The sequence below is a fragment of the Balaenoptera musculus genome, chromosome 6 (genome assembly GCF_009873245.2).
Source record: "Balaenoptera musculus isolate JJ_BM4_2016_0621 chromosome 6, mBalMus1.pri.v3, whole genome shotgun sequence".
NCBI lineage: Eukaryota > Metazoa > Chordata > Mammalia > Artiodactyla > Balaenopteridae > Balaenoptera > Balaenoptera musculus.
The window spans coordinates 111,033,150-111,052,414 of record NC_045790.1 but is presented as its reverse complement, the minus strand read 5'-3'; the positions used below and the strand labels follow the sequence as shown (position 1 = coordinate 111,052,414).

Below are 19,265 nucleotides of genomic sequence, written 5' to 3'. Positions count from 1 at the left end.
ACTTAACCTCTCTGAAGCCAGTTAGTGCCTCATCTGCAAAATGGGGGCAATGAGGTACTGTGGTCCCGGTAACAGTTCTCAAGTTGGTTTGAATATCCTGGGAGATCCCTAAGGCTCTTTCAGGGGGTCCATGGCATCAAACTATCTTCTAAATAACCTTAAAATGTTATTTGCGTTTTTCATTCTCTTTCTCACTGTGAGAATTTTCCAGAAGCTACAGGATGTGTGATATCACAACAGACTAAATGGCAGAAGCCGTGGTAAGAATCAGCTGACTTCTATTAAGCCAGACCTTAAAGAGAGGTGCAAAAAGGTAAAACGGGCAGCACTCTTCTCAAAGTTTTTTGTCTTTTAAAAAGAGGGTTATTTTTCACAGGCAGAAGTTATATTTTGTTATAAGTTTACTACGGTCATCTGTAAATGAATTAATACACAGATATTTAAAAACTACTGTTTTAATTTCTAATACAGAAAATATTCGTATAAACAACCCACATAAACAAAAGGACTTTGAGGTTCTCTCTAATTTTCAAGAGCATGAAGGGATCCAGAGATCAAAAAGTTTGAGAACTGCTGGCCGAGGGTGTTAGTGAGGTCACGTGAGATGCTGAGACTGAAGTGCCAAACCCAGGGCTTGGCTCCAAGTGAGGAGGATCGTGATGTTATTCTAGGATCTATAAAATGAGTCCCTTCTGACGCTGACATCCTGGACTACAGCCCAAGTGACCACAATGCAGTCCCCATTCCAAGCCCTGCTCGGTCCTGCTTTCTGCGTGGTGTCCAGCAGAGGGCGCACTGCTCCCCCTGCATCTGGGGCGCCCCAGAGCCAGCCCTGAGTTCTAGCTCCCTGGGGGAGACGCGGGGGTGGGGAGACTCAGTGGGCATGGCAGGGACCCACGCAGGCCATGATTTAATGCAGAATTCAGAGCTCCACTGCTTTCCTGCTCCAAAGATCCACCTGGAGCTGGGGACCCAGGTCCCCACAGCACCCCTGGACCTAGAGAGAAGACCTGCACAGCAGTGAAGAGCAAAACTCGGGAGCTGATGAACCCAAGGTGCCAACAACTAAGTTACGTGACCTTCCTTTTCTGGGCCTCAGTTGCCTCATCTGTAAAATGGGGATGAGAATATCTACCTGCCAGGGAATCCAGGAGGTTCCATGGGCATAATGAGCTCCGCATGGTGCCTAGCATACAGCAGGTGCTCAATAAATGGAGGCCAGCGGATCGAGCCCGGATCCCCAGCACTAGGATACACCAAGGGGGCCAAGGAGCAACTGGAAATTCCCCCACAGGCTCCAAAGGCTGCCAGGTGCCCACCCCCCAACCCTGGCAGCAGCCAGGAGGGAGCCAAGGGGTGCAGGTAGGTGCTGGGGGTACTGAAGGACCCAGAGGGGCACGGCCGGTGTGTAGGCCTGTGGGAGACGCCCGGGCTGGGGCCCGAGGCTGCCCCCTCCTTTCCACACCCACACATACCACCATCGCAGGATCTCCCCAGAGCAGGACCCAGGACCGCCTGTCCCAGCTGGGCTGGGAAGCAGACCCCTCGGAGGTGGCTGCAGTGGGGGGCACTTCTTACCCCGGCGGAAGTCGGAGAGGATGTGGTACTCCCGGAAGTGGGGAGCGGCCGCACACGCCCTGGAGTGGCCGTAGCAGAAGCAGCTGCTGCAGCCGGCTGGGCTGTGGGACTGCAGGCTAAATGTGCCCGGGCGACATCTGCAATGGAGGCGGACATGCCCACGGGGGTCAGATGAATTGGCTACATTCGGGGGATCCCAGCTACACTAACCAGAGCCCAGAATCACTGGGGAAAGTTGTTTTAATTTCAGATTTACTGAAGAGTTGCAAAGATTGCAGACACGAGTTCCCATGGCCTCTTCACCCAACTTTTCCTAATGTTAACATCTGCCATTACCAGGGTACGTTTATCAAAGCCAAGAAATTAACACTGATTAATGTTATTTCCTAAACCCCAGACTTTATTAGGATTTCTCCCCCTTTTCCATGAACATCTGTTTTCTGCTCCAGGATCCCATCCAGGACATGGCATTACATTTAGTGGTGTCCTTAATCTCATCTGTAACAGCTTCTCGGTCTTTCCTGGACACTTTTGACAGTACTGGTCAGATATTTTGTAGAATGTCCACTGTTTGGGTTTGTCTGGTGTTTTTCAAGATTAGACTGGGGCTGTGGGTTTGGGGAAGAAATAGAGGCGAAGTGCCCTTCTTCTCACATCATATCAGGGTAAATGATACCTGTGTGATGTCACTGGTAATGTATGACATCACTGGTCATGTATGATGTCACTGGTAAAGTTAACCTTCACCATTTAGTTAAGGCGCTGCCTGCCGGGTTTCTTTTCTTTTCTTTCTTTTTTTTTTTAAATATTAATTTATTTGGCTGCGCCAGGTCTTAGTTGCAGCACACAGGATCTTCGTTGCCATGTGCGGGATCTTTAGTTGCTGCACGCGAACTCTTAGTTGTGGCATGTGGGATCGAGTTCCCTGACTAGGGATCGAACCCGGGCCCCTCGCATTGGGAGTGCGGAGTCTTAACCACTGGACCACCAGGGAAGTCCCTGCCAGGTTTCTCCACTGCAAAACTGCCATATTCTAGTCGTCAAAAGCAAGTCACTAAATCTAGCCCAGGGTCAAGGGGAAGGGAATTAAGCTCCATCTCTGGGAGGGGGGCAGTAATCAAAGAATTGTGGACCTATGGTGAAAGCACCACAGTAATTAGTAAATATTTTGAGGGAGATATTTGGGGGCTATGCAAATATCCTGTTTTTCCCTCAAGTTCTGCCCACGAATTTCAGCATTCATCAGCGGCTCTGGCCTACAGCGATCGTTACTCTGATATTGTAACAGTGCTTTAATATTTCCCTCATTCCTTCTCCATTTATAATGTGGAATTCTTCTGCCAGGAAGATTTGTCCCTTCATCCCCCTGTATTTATTTATTCACTCATCTATTTATATCAGTGTGGACTCGTGGATGTTTATTTTATACTTTGCATTATAATCCGATATTGTTGTTATTTATTTTGTTCCAGCTCTGGGAACTCTTTCAGGTTGGCGCTCATGTCCTTTTGACACAGGCCCCCATCCTGGTTTGGGGTTTTCTGGGTTTGTCTTTGTCTGGTTTTGTTTTTAAGCACTTCCCTGTTTTCTACAAGATGCTTCGGGCTCATCCTGTGTTTTCCCCGCCCCAGCCCCAGAATCAGCCATTTCTCCCAGGAGCCCTGCAGAGGCCTTTTACAAACACATATTCCTGGTTTGCACCATGGGGGCTCCATTTGGGCCGATCCAGGTGGAGGAATCCAATTCATAAGAAGCTGCCAATTACCCCAAAGCTGGGCCAGCTCCAACGAACACACCTCACCAGCCCTCCCATCTCACAAACAGGTAAAGTGAGGCTCAGAGGCGGACCTCCTCAAGGTACGAGGCAGTGGTGTAGAGCTAGTGGGATCTAGTCCCCCAACTCCACTCTGTCTCTTCAGCTTGAGGGGTCTTGGGGGAAGGAAGACCCAGCAGGGAGTCGACCTCCCACCCCAGGGCCCACAGGCCCCGCGTGGACAGGGTGAGAGTCAAGGCCGGGCTTCTTCCTGAACCAGTAGAGGCCCAACATAGTCTGTCAAGAGTCGAGTCCACAATATACTGCCGTGTCAGGTTCCCCACACATGGCCCATGGCCAGAGGATCAAAGAGGCTCTGGCACACCCCACGCTGGCTGCAAAGGCTTCAGAGGTTGGAGATGAAGCCAGGAAGAGGGGACAGAGTGTGCCCAAGGACGTAAACCCACATTTGTCTGCCAGCCCATTGCTGGGGCTAGGAGGCCCCCTAAACACATGAAGGAGGAAGTACAGGGAAAAGTCCTTCTGCCTCATTGAGCCTTAGAAGCTCCATTTGTACCACGATAGGATGGCAAGGATGGCAAACAAGCTTGAATCTCAGCTCAATTGGTGGGAACTTCTTGGAGCAGGGCGTAGAGAAGGATTCTAAGGTTACAGTAGAGCTCATGGTAAACTGCTGTGGTCCATTGGTGATGTCTGCCCTGGGTGTGAGATGGGAGGGTTGTGGTAGCGCTCTATTAGTGATGTCTGCCCTGAGTGTGAGATGGGAGGGTTGTGGTACGAGTACCATGTATCTGCTCTCCCTGGATTAGATGGTCTCTCCTATCCTTTCTAGCTCTTTCTTTTCAGGATTCTGAGCTAGGGGAAAAAAGATGTATTTTCACAGCTTATGAACTCTCAGTGGTGGTGGGTCAAAGTATAAATGGTATTGTAGAGTCTTTAGATAACTTCCTGGGTGTCAGATCCATGGTGTTCCAGGAAGGGTGCCAGGTGGTGGGGTTGCCCAAGTCTGGGAGGATGATGGCCCCTGCTCCTCCCACCACCACTGAGGTCACTTCCAGCAGGCTTGTTATTGGGTCGGTTCACCCACCTGTCACACAGGTTGCCTTCCACATTCTCTTTGCAGGGGCAGCGGCCACTGCGGGGATCACAGGTGCCCAGGCTGCCAGCGGGATTGCAGGCACAGGGTCTGCCAAAGAGAGAGGACAAGAGGAAAGCGTCCAACGAGCAACTCCAGAGTGGGAATAGCCCACGCTCCTTGGAAGGAATCTCTCTATCCTTCCCCATGCCCGAGAGGAACAGGAGGCAACCTGACCCAAGAGCCTGCCCCCTGGCTCTGCTGTTCCCACTGAGTGAAGGAAGTGACCCATCCGCTCACCTGAACAGTGATCCATCTGCCCACCCACCTGCTTATCCATCCATCCGTTCATCCTTCCATCCACTGATCCCTTTATTCATCCTTCCATCCTTCTATCCATCCCACCCACACACCTATTCACTCACCCATCCATGCATTTTCCATCCACCCACCCATCCATCTACCCATCCATCCATCCATCCATCCCCCATCTCATAAGACATGGTCCCTGTCCTCACAGAGCCTAGAGTCCAGTGAGGATGGACAGGCAAACAGGTAGATGCTGTACTTTGATACAAGCTATGGGAGAGAATGTACAAGAAGAGGCTGTGGCAGCACCAATGAGGTGTCTGGAGTGGGAACGAGGTGGGGAGTTGTACCTTGGCTGAAAATTAAAGAATGAGTAGGACTTTGTTCAGACACAGGCCGGGGAGAGGCAGGGTGTTGAGGGAGAAGAGAATGCTCTAGGGTAGGAGAAGTGGCAGGTGCAGAAGCCCAGAGGCCATAGAGACCCTGGGGAAGCATCCAGGTCCCCACCTAATGGCCAGTTTTATGCCTGAACCACTGAGTATTTTGAGAGAGATCTGAGACTCCCCAAACCTCCCCAATGGCATTTCCACTGCCTTTCAAATATACAAGGAGACTGGTGCAATGAACCAAAGCCAAGCTCATTTAATAGTACTTCTGAATTTATAAGGGCTTTATTTTTTTTGGTCATTGTGTATTTTCTCAATCAAGTGACAGTCAAGTGTTAGACCCTCTTCTGAGGTCCAGACCCCAGTAGCCCCTGCCCATCTCTGTCCCCCTGGATGCCCCACGAGCACTGCAGACTCAGCCTCTCCCCACCCTGTGCTCCCCTTGCCATGAATGGCCTCCCTTCGCCCAGGTGCCTGAAGCAGAATCCCAGGGGGTCAGCCTTCATCCCTTCTTCCTCTTCCGCTCCCAGGTAACCGCCTGCTGCCAACTCTGCCTTCCGAGGGGCTTGGGACTCTCCCTCCTGCTTCCCATCATTCAGTCCAAATCCGCCGCCGTGCGCCCTTGCTGGGTCATCTACACCCACTGTCCCCACCGCCCTCACCTGCAGCCGCCCTCACTGAGCGAGTGGAACCCGGGCAGGCAGCGGTCACACTTCCAGCCCGTCACCGTGGGCTTGCAGATGCAGGTGCCGGAGTCATTGCACTGGAGGTGCAGGGAGCCTGGGGAGGAAGGGCACAGGGCAGCGGGAGCCCGTGGCGGTGGGCGAGGGTGGGGGCCGGGGCAGTGCGGCCCACTCACCTGCTGGGTGACAGTCGCAGGGCTGGCATGGCGTCCGTGGCTTCCAGCGATAGAAGTTCTCCCGGCAGCGCTCACAGTGTGGCCCGGCTGTGTGGTCACGGCAGCGGAGGCAACGCCCACCATGGCCCGAGCTGCGGAAGAGCTCCCGGTCAAACATGCACTCCTCAGAGTGGCCGCTGCAGTTGCAAGCTGTGGGCAGGAGGCGGGGGAGGGTGTGTGAGAGAGGCCGTGGCACATGGTAGGAGGGGAGTATGGGCCAATCAGCTTCCTTGTGGTGAGTGAGCAGGCAGCTGGAGGAAGGGCAAGGATGGAGTTCAGGCCTGGCTTGATCAAGGATCTGGACCAGTCAATTGATCTTCCAAAACAGGACACTCTCGAGAACAAAGGGGGCGCCATTAATAAATATACCAACACACAGGACCCTCCCAGGCAAGCCAGGACATAGAGTCACCTGGTCATGGATCACAGACTGGCTACCTTCTCCAGTGGCAGCGTGGCTCCCTCCAAGATCTCCTGTGGATCCTCTGAGCCATAAGAGTATGTGAATCTGATCCCCAGTGACCATGAGGTCACTCAGAAGCATGGAAAATACAAGTCACCTTTCATTCACTCATAAGTACATTTTTTTAAAACATCTTTATTGGAGTATAATTGCTTTACAATGGTGTGTTAGTTTCTGCTTTATAACAAAGTGAATCAGTTATACATATACATATATCCCTGTATCTCCGCCCTCCTGCGTCTCCCTCCCACCCTCCCTATCCCACCCCTCTAGGTGGTCACAAAGCACCGAGCTGATCTCTCTGTGCTATGCGGCTGCTTCCCACTAGCTATCTGTTTTACGTTTGGTAGTGTATATATTAGTTCATGCCACTCTCTCACTTCGTCCCAGCTTACTCTTCCTACATTTTTAAAAAGTATGTACCAAAGGGACTTCCCTGGTGGCAGAGTGGTTAGGAATCCACCTGCCAATGCAGGGGACATGGGTTCGAGCCCTGGTCCGGGAAGATCCCATATGCCGCGGAGCAACTAAGCCCGTGCGCCACAACTACTGAGGCTGCGCTCTAGAGCTCGCGAGCCACAACTGCTGAGCCCACGTGCCACAACTACTGAAGCCTGCACACCTAGAGCCCGTGCTCCACAACAAGAGAAGCCACTGCAATGAGAAGCCCTTGCGCAGCAACGAAGACCCAATGCAGCCAAAAATAAATAAATAAATAAACAAAGTACATTCATGTTAAAAAAAAAAAAGTATGTACCAAAGATCGGTTCCGTCTTGGCTCCCGTGGTGAGCCCAGCATGGTGTGGACCAGTGCCCGCATACATGGTCCCACTGTTTGAGGGAGGTCAGAGGCAGCAAGCAGGTGAAAATCCTGCAGGCGAAGGGCTGTGATGGGAGAAGCAGGGAGGCTCTGGGAGGTGAAAAGAGGGCCCTACAGCTGCCTTCCTGGAGGAAGTCACAGCTAAGTGGGACCTGAAGGGTGAGCAGGAAGGAAGTGTCCAGGCAAAGGAGGGGAGGAGAGGGAAGGGAGAGTCCCAGGCAGGAGGTGAGAGGATAGTTGTGGCACAGGCAGAGAAGCAAGGTTCACCCAGTGTGGCGTGGGAGGGTGGCATGTCATGTGATGGGCAGGGCAGAGGGTGGGGACGTTGTGCACTGTGACGGGACAGGGAGGGGCGCAGGGGCAGTTCTGAGGTCAAGAGGTCAGCCAGGGCTTGATCCAGGGAGGCTGGGCAGCCGCAGTCAGCGGACTTCACCTTGGAGCTAGGGGCTCCGTGGATGAATATAATCGCATCTGCACTTGAAAGTGACTTCAGCTGGGTGGCAGGCGGGGTATGGGGGCTGGGAGAGCAGGGAGGTGGGGGCTTCAGATGCTCAGAGGAGGGGTGACCGGCCGGGGTTGACCGTGTAGAAGGACACAGTCAGATGGGTTCGGGGGATGTGAATGAGGCTCAGGGGCTGCCTGGACTGGGGAGCACGAGGGGTCAGGCATGAAACGCAGGTTCCAGGCTGGGAGGACAGAGATGTGACCTCAGGGGTGATGACCTGACAGGAGAAGCAATCTGGCCTTTTGTGTCCCCACCACGGAGAGAGCCCCAGACTCAGAACGGCTGAGCCAGCCAGCTTCCTTGGCCCCGAGAGGACTTCCTGGTGGAGGCAGGCCAGCAAGGGCAGCAGGAACTCATTAGGGCCACAGTGGCCCCGGGAAGCTCCTGCAGACAGCACCCTGTTCCATGGAACAAGCCGTCCTCTCCCCACCCCAGCTCTACATGCCAGCAGCCCAAGCCCAGGAGCACAGTGGGTCCAGAGGCTGAGCCGTCAGGAGCGCCTGCCCATGAAGACGTGCCTCCTGCCAGCAGCAGAGCTAGGTGGAGTCTGGTGCCCAGCGACGACCAGCCACACATGGGAGCCCGGAGCACGCCAGATGACTGTCGGAGGGCAGGGCTTGGGGACAGAGGGAAGCTGGAGGGGCACGCCAGGCTGGGAGGAGCCCCCCAGCCCGTGCGCGGCCCCCGTCCCTGGAAAAAGTACGATGGCAACGTCCTCTCCGGCGTGTCTGTGAGGTTAGGCAGTGCCAGCCACATCGCATGGGGGCCGGGGCAGCGAAGGGCTGCCTGGGGGCCTGCAGGAGAGGCTGGGCGGGCAGGTCAGCACCCCCTAGACCTGGGGTGGCCTGGCTTTGATCGGCAGCTGCGGTTGGAGCAGTTGACACAAAGGAACAAGTTGGGGGTCCTTCTCAGCCCTCCTGCCACGCATGCCTCTGCCTGGGGAGCCTGGGTGTGGGGAGCTGCCTGAGGGGGTGAGGACGGAGAATCACGTGCCCCCTCCAGCTCTCCCTCGGCTCCTCCTCATCCCCGCACAGGGTTTAGAGTCCCAAGCTGCGGCCAGGCCCACCCAGGAGCAGCCCCGCCGCCGGGGATGGGGAGTTGGTCTCCTGGCCTGCGCCCCCGGCCTCCGGCCGCCAAAGGCCCAGGACACTCACGCAGACACTCGCTGGCCTCCTCGGCCGTGCCCCGGGCCCACGGGCGGTCCCGGAAGAAGGGCAGGCAGCGCTCGCAGTCTGGGCCCGTGGTGTTGTGCTGGCATCGGCAGACCAGCCGGCCCGCCTCGTTGGGGCCACACTCGCTGGCGTGCCCGTTGCACTTGCACCTGGGAAAAGAAGACGGGGGTGGGGGGGTGTCCGGAAGCTGGGGGAGGTGCCGGCGGAGAAGGGGTTAATCACCAGGTAGCCCCTGCCTTCGGGGGAGCTCCTGCTTCTACGGCTCAGCTGTGGAACTTCACTGAACTCCTACTACGTGCCCGGGGCAACAGTTACAGAACCGACCGCGCTGGGCTGTTCTGAGCTCTGCACACATGTAAACCCATCGCATCTTCACAAGCCTGCTATGATCCCCATTTAACAGACGGAGGAACCGAGGCACAGAGAGGCTGCCCGAGGCCACCAGTTAGTAATGGTATAAAGTTCTCAATGCTGCCACTGAAGGCACCACACCCAGGGGCCGAGGGGGACCCGGGAAGAAGTCATCTCAGTCTCCTGCCTAGAGGGTGGGCCAGCTCTCGGGGCAGTGGGTGGGAGGTGGCAGCCCGGGAGGCCGCCTCATGCCCCCTCCTTCGTGTCTAAAGGGATGAGAGGGAGATTGCGCCTTACACAGGACAGCCCCCAACTCATCTCAAGACCCCAGTGAGCCTGTGCCTTTGAGGGCAGCCCTGGGCCTGCCCCCCCCCCCCCCCCCCCCCCGCAGAGTCAGACAGGCGGAATCAGGCAGGAACAAAGGTGCTCAGGGGGCCACACAGCGTGCTCGGCTGAGCCTGACCCGGTGGGGTCGTCGCCCCCATCCCGGGTGGCCAGACTGAGCCACACAGAGGATGGCCATGGCTCCTAGCTCCCAGCCTTCCTCTGTAGCAGCCCCCAACCGAGCAATCAGCTCACATCTTCTCTCTGGAGTTTCACCACTGCAGCAGGATGGACCACAACTATCCACGTTTCACGGATGAGGAAACTGAGGCTCAGACCATGAAGTGACGAATGCTACGTGGCAGAGCTAGAATCTGAAGCCCGTTCTCTCCTACTCCACGCAGACCCTGAGCTCCTAGACACTCCCCTACGGCCACTTGGTGTCTCCTCATAAGCTATGTTCCACGCTCTGTCCTAAGTGGATGTTGAAGAACCTCTGACCACTGCCAGTACCCATGGTACTGGGGACACAGGGCTTGGGAAGGGCACAGAGCACTGTTTCCTCGCCAGGCCTCCCTGGGAGCTCAGGGTAGGCAGGTAATGCCCAGCACTTCTGGCAGGGGTGAGGCGGGCACCAGGCAGTCTTGGGAGACAGTGGTCACCCGTCTCGGGACAAGGGACCACCCATGGCCCCAAGGGGATGTTGCAAACACGCCCTCCTCCACGAAGCCCTCTGATCCCAAGGGAAAGAGTGAAATTCCTATAGGCCACTGTGGGACACAGGCTGCCGGGCCACTGCCCCCCAGCCAGCTGCTGGCCTGAGGGTGGTCCGGCTCTGGCAGCTGGGGCCCAGATGTTCTCTGTCCCGAAGCCCCCTGATGGCAGACGCTGCAGCTCACCGCCATCCACCATCCTTGGAGAGGCCCCGCTCCCGGGCGGTTTGACCTGAATCGAGTGTGGGAGTGGCGGGGGAGGAGGAGCAGAGGGGCCCTCACAGACACCCCCCATTTCCCCTTCACACCCGACCGCCAGCCTCCAGAGGGTGCAGACACCCTGAGTGTAGGCAGCTGGGCCCGTGTTCCCTTCCCAGACATCTTCACCTCTCTGAACGCCACCTAAACATCCTTCAAGTTTGGAAGCCCCTCGCCCCCTACCCCCATGGGCCACCACTCCCACGTGGAGCTGACTTCCCACCCTAAACAGCTTTCGGATCCACACCTCTCCCATCCTACCACCATCTCTGCCCAGCCAGCTTCTTCTCTCCCCTCTTATCTGCCCCCTTGCGATGTCAGGGGTTGGGGTGTCTCAGAAATCCGACCCTGTCACTACCCTGGCCATATCCTCAGCAACTTCCCACTGACTGCATAAACTTGGTCCATGGCCCCGACAATCTTCCAGCCGTCTCCACGCCCCCTGTTCCAGCTGCAGGGCTGTTGCCTCGTTCCTCAAGCCTGGGTCTCGTACATGCTGGCTCTTCCACCTGGGACGCTTGCCCCTCACCTCTCCAGCCTCGCCGGGTTCCCATCTGCAGGGTGGTCTCCCTGACCTCCCACAGGGTCCCCATCTGCAGGGTGGTCTCCCTGACCTCCCACAGGGTCCCCATCTGCAGGGTGGTCTCCCTGACCTCCCGCAGGGTCCCCATCTGCAGCGTGGTCTCCCTGACTGCCAGCACACCCTGCCCTGGCTTCCTATCCTTGTTAATCTGGGGCGCGCGACATGATTACTGGGGACTGATCTGGTTACTGTCTGCCTGGGGCGGGAACACATCTGTCTCCTCTCTCCTTTCCAAGAAGGAGGCTGATGAGGGAGCGTTTATACTAAAGACGTCATTTGTGCCTGGAGGGCCCAGTACCAGGTGGCCACGTGTGTACAGGATGGCCCCTGCTTCTTGGAGAGGTGAGATGCTTAAACTACAATGTGCACTGATCGAAGCTAGAGGAGTATGTAGGCCAGGGCCAGGGGTCCCGACAGAACAGCCCGACGCCCCTCACATGAGAAGGGGGCAGAAGTGCGGTGCCTCCTTCCTCAGTGACCTTTCTGGGTCACTGGCCGTGGCGCTTTGGAGTGGCCTGAACCGTTCGTACTGTTTGGAGATGCCTCAAAGCCTTATTAAACACACTTGGGTCCCCAGGAAGCCCTACTCTACCCAAGTTTACCGGAAGATTTGGGGAAGAATGGGGTTGATGGGCTCCATCAGTTATAAGCTCATGAGTGCTGATGAAAGAAGCAAAGCTCTGAAAGCCTGGGGTCCCGCGCCTGCTTACGGCCACTGTTAACCAGCTTCATTTGGAGCCCACGTCCCACAGGACGGTGGTCCGACTGGAAATTTAAGCAGGTTCTACGTGTTAGACGAGAGCGTGGAACATTGCCCCACGTGGGCACATGTGGCGTGAATGAATGTACTGTCAGATGCAAAAAAAAAAAGGAAGAAAGAAAAGAAAGGGGGACGGACCACCAGGCAGAGGGAACCACAGGTGCAAAGGGCTGGTGTGTCCCGCTGACGGCAGCGGAAACACAGCTGACGTGGGAAAAGCAGCAGGAACGGGGCTGGGAGGCGGGAGGCAGGTGGGTCACGAAGGCCTCGAATGCCGGGCCCAGGAACCAGGCTCCTGCTCCTTTGCCCCCCTGGAGCACCAGAAGTGGTTTCTTTACCCTCCACGGTAGCCACCGGGTGACCCCACGTGGCAGCCATCCTGTACAGCGTCCCGGCCACTGCCCTGCTTCCCGCCTACCTGCCACCCACAGAGAAGTCCGACACGGCGTAGTAGTAGGACTGCAGCACCTTGGGGTCCTTGAAGATGTCATCCCCGAACGTGTTGAGCCGGTCTAGGGAGATGAGGAGCTCGGTGCTGGTGACCCAGTCCTGGGGGACAAGGTGGAAGGGAAAGGGCGCCATCAGCAGGCTCCTGAATGTTTGCTCCCACCCTGCTCTGCTGGAGGGTCCAGCCGGCTCCCCGGGGCATCTTCTGGGACACAGGGACAGGCCAAACACTGACAAGTTCCAAGAACGCTGCAGAAATAAGGAGCCTGTGCTTTTGGGTCACACCAACCTGGATGCTTGGCCCCTTCCTAACTGTGCAACTTTGGGGAATTTGCTCAATGTCTCAGAGCCTCCATTTCCCCATCTGTGAAATAGGACAAGGAATAATGTCGGCTCCAGGGGGGTGCTGGAGGAGGATGGCCAATGTCAGCGGCGGGGCACGGAGGCTGGCACATGGTCGAGGTGCTGGAGCAGCCCATCTAAAACCATGTCATGCAGGTTACCTGACTGCTCAGCGGGGCTGCACCCCCATTCTAGAGGGCAGCTGAGGGAAGATGCGTCCCAGTGCCCTGGCGTGGGGTGGGCCCTGGGTTTATAGGCTTCTCACGTTCTAAGAATCAGGCTCCCACAGACAAGGCACCTGCCCCAGGTGACATCTGTTCCACCAGAACACAGCCCCAAGAGGACAAGGACTCAGGGCCCCTGGTTCTCGCTGCATCCCCAGCCCGGGCTCTGCCTGGCACACAGCAGGCACTCGATAAATACTTGCTGATGGCGGAATGAGAGGCTTCCCCCTGGAAGAGCTGGTGGGGAAGTGGGGGAGAGCCCACGTGAAAGCTGACATTTTCATCTGCCTGCTGTTATAATCAGAGGTAGCTCCAGCTGAATGTTAATCAGCATTTTAATTCAGCCCAGCAGCTGCTGGTTTAGCAATCAGGCCCATCAGGACAGAAAATGAACTGGCATAAAGTCTGACTTCTCACCCCAGCATGACTCAGGCCAGCGGGCCTCTCCGATCCCCCTGGGCTCAGCAACTCTCGAGCCCGTGGCCTGGGGCCCGGGGCCTCTGCCTGAGGATGCTTCAGCCAGGGAGGGGTCCAGAACCAGAAAGCTTCAGAGGGGACCTCAGCACTCAGCTGAGTTTGTAAACCTCCGGAGAGTCACTCCCTGAACCACTTCCCAAATGTCAGTGTACATTTAGGGATCAGGTTAAAATGCAGCTTCTGATCAGAGGTGGGGCCTGAGAATCTGTATTTCCACACGTGCCCAGGTGGTACTGACGCTGCTGGTCGGTCCCTGAAGCAACTGAGGAGCAAGGGGCTGAGGCCCGGGGTGGGAACCCAGCAGAGCACAACCGATGGTCTAAGAGTCTTTTCTTTCTGCAGAAAAAGTGCCCCTAGAGAACCCAAACCAGCTGATGTCCAAGCTGGAAGGTGCAGTAGCTGACGCTGATTGTGTGGTTATGGCTCAGGTCCTCACAATAACCCCACCGGGAGGTGTTATTCTTACCCATGTTTTACAGAGGAGAAGACTAAGGATCAGCGAGGGTAGGTACTCTGCTTCCTAGTTGCACGGCTGGCGCCCGCGGAGCTGGGATTCAGATCTATTTGACCCCAGGCTCCCAGCTTTAGCTACTAGATAGCCTGCCTTCCTGCATCTACCCCGACGCCCTCATCATACTAATGGAGCCCAGAGGGCAATGACCTGCCCAAGGTCTCGGCCCGCAGTGACCCCTCTTTGGGTTCCTGCATCTGCTTTGCAGCCTATGACCTGCTCCATCAGTCTTGAAGACGATGGTGACGGGAACAGCATCAAAATCTCCCTGAGACACCAGGAAGGGAGCTGGGAGGGAGAAGGGGAATTTGTTCCCTTAGCCCAAATTGTACTGGTCACTCGCTGACGCCTTAGAGGTAACTTTGGGGGCAAACCGGAGGCCCAATATACAGAGGCAAGGACCTTGTGCAACTTGCAATGGCCCAGCTAAAACTACAAGTGGGCTCTCGGGTTGACTCTGGACAGACGTGGGAGCCAGAACGCAGCGTTAACGAGAAGCGGGAGGCAGGAGCTTCGTCTCCAGCAGCAGCGGTTCTGCTCCAGCCAGCACCCCAGAGAGGGTCAGCCTTCTCCCCAAGGTCCTTGGCCTCCATGGAGGACAGAGGGACCCAAGACACAGCAGCCGCATGGACACATCCTTCGTTACCCCACACCCCAAATGCTCCACGTCCTCAGAGGAAGCGCCACCCTGGGGGTGCCCAGAGGGGAGAGAAGGGGAGGGGGGGCTTGGCTTTTTTTGTCCTTCTCTGACCTTCTCTGTCCTTCTTCTGCCTGGGGGCTGCAGGGGTCTCATTTCTGAAAAGCCTGTTTTTCCGTTAGGGACAGCATCCAGGACATAAGGGGCAACAAGCCAGGGGGCCCCTCTGTCAAGATAGCACAGATGCAGGCAGAGCAGGGGCCCAGCCCTTGTGCTTGTCTTCAGATGACCTTGGCCAGTGTTTTCTAATCTACAGAGCTTGGAGCCCCATGGAGAAGAAATTGTCATTTTCAACAGAATCATGTGATGATCAAAAGTGAACGTTTTTAATGGGATAAGCAGGGCCTGGGCGTCTGGAGATGAGACTTTGTGCCAGAAAGGATTAACCTTGCCTGAGAGAGTTCTGACCTTTGCCCCCCACTCCTGGGGGGTCACCTGCAAGCCCTCAGAATGTCCTGCTTGATAAGAGCAAATTTGTTCACCCGGGGCCCTGGGCCACCCCAGACGGTCCATGCTGACAATGTGATTTATGGGGAGGCCTTGGGCCACACAGAACCAGCCTGCTCTCTGGAGGGGCTGGAGATCAAGGTCAGCCATAGGCAGTCTGCCATGTGCATGTGGCTGACCCCCAGTAAAAACCCTGGACTCCAAGGCACGGCTGAGCTTCCCTGGTTGGCAATGCACTTGTCACATCCGTTGCTGGGAGAAATCAGCACTGTCCCCACGACTCCACTAGGAGAGGACACCCAGAAGCCCCGTGCCTGGTCTCTCCTGGACCCGTCCCACGTGCCTGTTCCCTTTGCTGGTTTCAGTCTGGATCCTTTCACTGTAATAAATTGTCACCGTGAGTACAGTGGCTTTTCTGAGTTCTGTACAGAATCCTTCCAGTGAATCACGGAAGCTGAGGGTGGTCTTGGGGACCTCAAGCCAGCTGACACCGTGTTTTCTTGTGCTGGGCAGCCTGGGTGGGGTACAACCTCTTTCTGGGCCTCAGTGTCCCCTCCAGAAACAAACGGGATTCTAATCCCAGCCCCCTCATTATCCCAGACAGGCAAAGGAAATGCTCTGAATATGTCGAGGGAAGAAGATAGCAGTTTTTCTCGGCAGAGGCCTGTCGGAACGCAGGGAAGTGGACTAGAGTGCCGTCCAATGCCCCGAAACATCCAACAGACCCACCACATCCACAGATGAACCGTCACTGACGCACAGAAATGTGGACACGCGCGGGTGCTTATACTGGTAGGGCCACAAACCTGAGTAGACCCAGGTGGGCAGGATGGGGGCCCTGTACGGGTGCACACAGCCACAAGCCTGCCACGCTCTCTCTCTGCCATGAGGATGAGATGCGTGAGCTACCACGAGCTCTTATCTTCAAAGCGTGAATGAGCATCTCTTCTAGGACACGCACTGTGCCGGTCACTTTATAGTTGGCTGTCCAACGTGGCAGCTGCTGGCCCCATGTGGCTGTTTAAACTTCATTAAAATGAAATAAAAATGAAAATGCAATTCCTCAGTCGTGCTAGTCACATTTCATGTGTTCTACAGACACACGTGGCTCGTGGCTACCATCCCGGAGGGTGCTGCCAGGGATCATTTCTGTCGCTGCAGGAAGTTCTGTTGGATAGCTCTGCCTGACAGCACAGATCCCAGGACTCTACGACTCCAAACTCACGTTCTTTTCGCGTTTTCCCTCTTATCCCCGTCACAGCCCTTGGAGACACACAGGGCAGGCAACGCCATCCATCACAGAGGGAGGAGGCGGGGCTCCCAGCAGGGAGTTCTAGCAGAAGCTCCAGCTACGAGTCAGGACCCGCAGGGTCTGCGCTGGGCCCTTCCACCAACCCACGTGTGCCCTTGGGAAGTCCTTTCCCCACTCCGGGCCTCAGTTTCCACACCTGCCTAAGGAAGGGGCCAGCTGAGTTGGTAGCTGTCACAGGGCACCCTCTTCCCTCTATTTCATTATCAGTCACCCACAAAAGATTCAGATACAACAAAAGCTTCTGCTGTTTCAAATCTGAAAACCGTGGGATCTCTCACAGTCCCCTGTGTCCTCCTGCCCTTTTAGACTTCCCTGTGGTCCCCTGGACCCGAGTGTCCAGCCCAGCCCCTGCCCCAATCCCGCCCCCGCCCAGCCCCACTCCTCTCTGACCTGCAACACGGGGCTCTCCTCAAAGTTGTAGGCACTGGGCCGGCCCTCCAGGGTGGAGAAGGCCACGTTGCCCCCGCTCAGCGGGGAGATGTCGCTGAACTCGGAGGTGCAGAAGGCCACGCGCTCGTCCTCGCCGGGGCGCAGGTACTGGCTCTCGGGCTGGCCGTAGGTCGTCTGGCAGGAGGCGCTGTAGTACTGGTAGGGCTCCCAGGGACCGCCGGCCCGGCTGCGCTTGTAGATGGCGAAGCTCTCAGGGCGGCTGGTGTGGAACTTCAGCCGCACATAGGTGATCTCGTAAGCTTTCCCTGCAGTGGGAAGACGTGGACCCATTTTACAGAAGGGAACGGAGCGTCAGAATCCTGGTCCAGGGAGAGCAGAACGGCTGTGCTGCATATACTATCTTGGATGGATCGTTAGAGGCTGCCTGGAGCACTGTGCTGGGTGTGCCGTGATTAATGAGTGATGCCTGTCAAGGACACAGGACAGGACAATGCTGGCATGCTTCCCAAGTACTTGCCATCCCTTAACTAGGCCCGTTTGTCTCCCTGCACAGGAATCTGCAGTCTAACACCCCTGACAGGCAGCCATCTCTTTTTGCTCAACTATCTCCAGCAATGGGATGTTGCCACATCCTGAAGCCTGCTCTACCATTAGAAAGTTATTTCTTTTACTACGCTCCAACAAAGCCAAACCTTCCACCTGTGCCTTTTGGTCTCATTCCCTCCCCGTGATTTTAGACCCCTGGAGTCTGGATATATGCCTGTTTCAAGGCCCCCTCAATCCTAACACAATCCCCCCTGAACCCCTCTCTTTCTCCTGCTTCCATCTAACTTCTGTTTGATCCAAAGTTCTTAAGAGAAGTCTATATCTGTTGGCCCCATGGTCTCATCTCCCAATTTAACCCTCAGTCCACTGCAATTCAGCTTCTCTGGGCCACTCAATAGAAACTGCTCTTGCAAAGCCTCCTCACCAACAGCCCCTTATGGTCACAGCCAGGGGACCACGCCTTGCCTTACTTCCTGGGCCATGGGTCATCCCTGTTTCTTGGAAGCCCCCTCCCCCAGGCCTCCGTGCAGTCCACACTCCTGGCCCTGCCTCCTGGGTCTTGCTCCTGGGCTGCTCCTCCCAGCCCACCCTGGGTCCCCTCCTTGGCCCCCTCTGCTCAATGCCCCCTCTCCCAGTGGCCTCTCCATCTGCTTTAGTCCTGGTCCCCTCCCCCACCCTGCTGACATCAAGATGTGGGATCTTCAGGCCCCACCCTGCCCTCCTCTCTGCCCAGCTGCCACCTTTGTGCCGCAGGAGCGCTCACAGTGGCCCCAGATCCACCACAATCACTCAGAGCTGGGAGGCCGGGATGGGAAGGGAATGTGGCTGGGGAGCAGGGCGGGTGGGGAGGACAGCCGCCTACATCCTCACCTGCCCCGACAGGTGTCAGCAAGCAATGCCTAAGAACAGAAAAACCCATGGACTAAGGAACGAATGAATGACCAACAGAGGGAGCCCTCCCATAAATTCTACTATTAGCAGTCGACTCACATTCCCCAGAGCAGCACAGAACTTCTCTGCACCCCTTTCCCACATCTGCTTTCTTCCCTCTGGCTGTTCTGCCCTGGTCCCAGATACCCCAGGAGGCCTTTCCCGCTGCTGCCACCTCTATCACTGTCCACAGTCTTCCTTACCCACTGAGGAGAAGTCACTTCAATCCTCTGTTTAAACATCTTGGCCCAATGTGAGAGCTAAATCTATAAAACTCTTAGAAGAAAATATAGGAGTAAATCTTCATGACCTGAGTTAGGCAAAGCCTTCTTAGATGTGACACCAAAAGCACAACTGACAAAGGAAAAAAACAGATGAATTGAACTTCATCAAAATCAAAAAATTTGTGCTTCTAAAGACACCATTGAGAAAAATGAAAAGCCAACCCACAGAATAGGAGAAAATATTTGCAAAGCATTGTATCTGGTAAGGCATTTATCTAGAATATTTAAAGAATTCTTACAACTCAAAAATAAAAAGACAGATAACCCGGGAATTCCCTGGAGGTCCAGTGGTTAAGACTCCGTGCTTTCACTGCAGAGGGCACGGGTTCGATCTCTGGTCGGGGAACTAAGATCTTGCAAGCTGTGCAGCGCAGCCAAAAAAAAAAAAAAAAGATAACCCAATTTAAAAATGGAAAACAGAAAAAAGGATCTACATAGGCATTTCTCCAAAAAAGATATATCAATGGTCAATGAGCACATGAGAAGATGCCCAACATCATTAGCCAGACCAAAACCAAAATGAGATACCACTTCACTCCCTTAGGATGGATATAATAAAAGAGACAGACAAAAATAAGTGTTGGCAAGGAGGCGGAGAAACCGGAAGGCTCGTACACAGCTGGTGAAGATGTAAAATGGTGCAGTTGCTTTGCAAAGCAGTCTGGTGGTTTCTCAAAATGTGAAACATA

General features: G+C 55.5%; 2 protein-coding genes across 2 annotated transcripts in view; one reads left to right on the top strand and one right to left on the bottom strand.

The window, feature by feature from the left end:
• LAMC3 (laminin subunit gamma 3) overlaps nucleotides 1-19,265 on the bottom strand; it is a 61,145-nt gene that overhangs the window by 30,898 nt on the left and 10,982 nt on the right. Inside the window, exons 2-8 of the mRNA XM_036854195.1 lie at nucleotides 16,817-17,121; nucleotides 12,388-12,518; nucleotides 8,963-9,129; nucleotides 5,982-6,170; nucleotides 5,785-5,902; nucleotides 4,440-4,538; nucleotides 1,579-1,715 (exon numbers count right to left, since the gene is read on the bottom strand). Coding sequence (XP_036710090.1) covers nucleotides 1,579-1,715; nucleotides 4,440-4,538; nucleotides 5,785-5,902; nucleotides 5,982-6,170; nucleotides 8,963-9,129; nucleotides 12,388-12,518; nucleotides 16,817-17,121 — 1,146 coding nt within the window. The remainder of the gene's footprint in view (nucleotides 1-1,578; nucleotides 1,716-4,439; nucleotides 4,539-5,784; nucleotides 5,903-5,981; nucleotides 6,171-8,962; nucleotides 9,130-12,387; nucleotides 12,519-16,816; nucleotides 17,122-19,265) is intronic.
• On the top strand, nucleotides 11,749-12,330 carry LOC118896917 (ATP synthase subunit ATP5MPL, mitochondrial-like). The gene is made up of 2 exons (XM_036855541.1): nucleotides 11,749-11,926; nucleotides 12,320-12,330. Exons 1-2 carry the CDS (start codon nucleotides 11,749-11,751, stop codon nucleotides 12,328-12,330), a joined length of 189 nt encoding a protein of 62 aa, XP_036711436.1.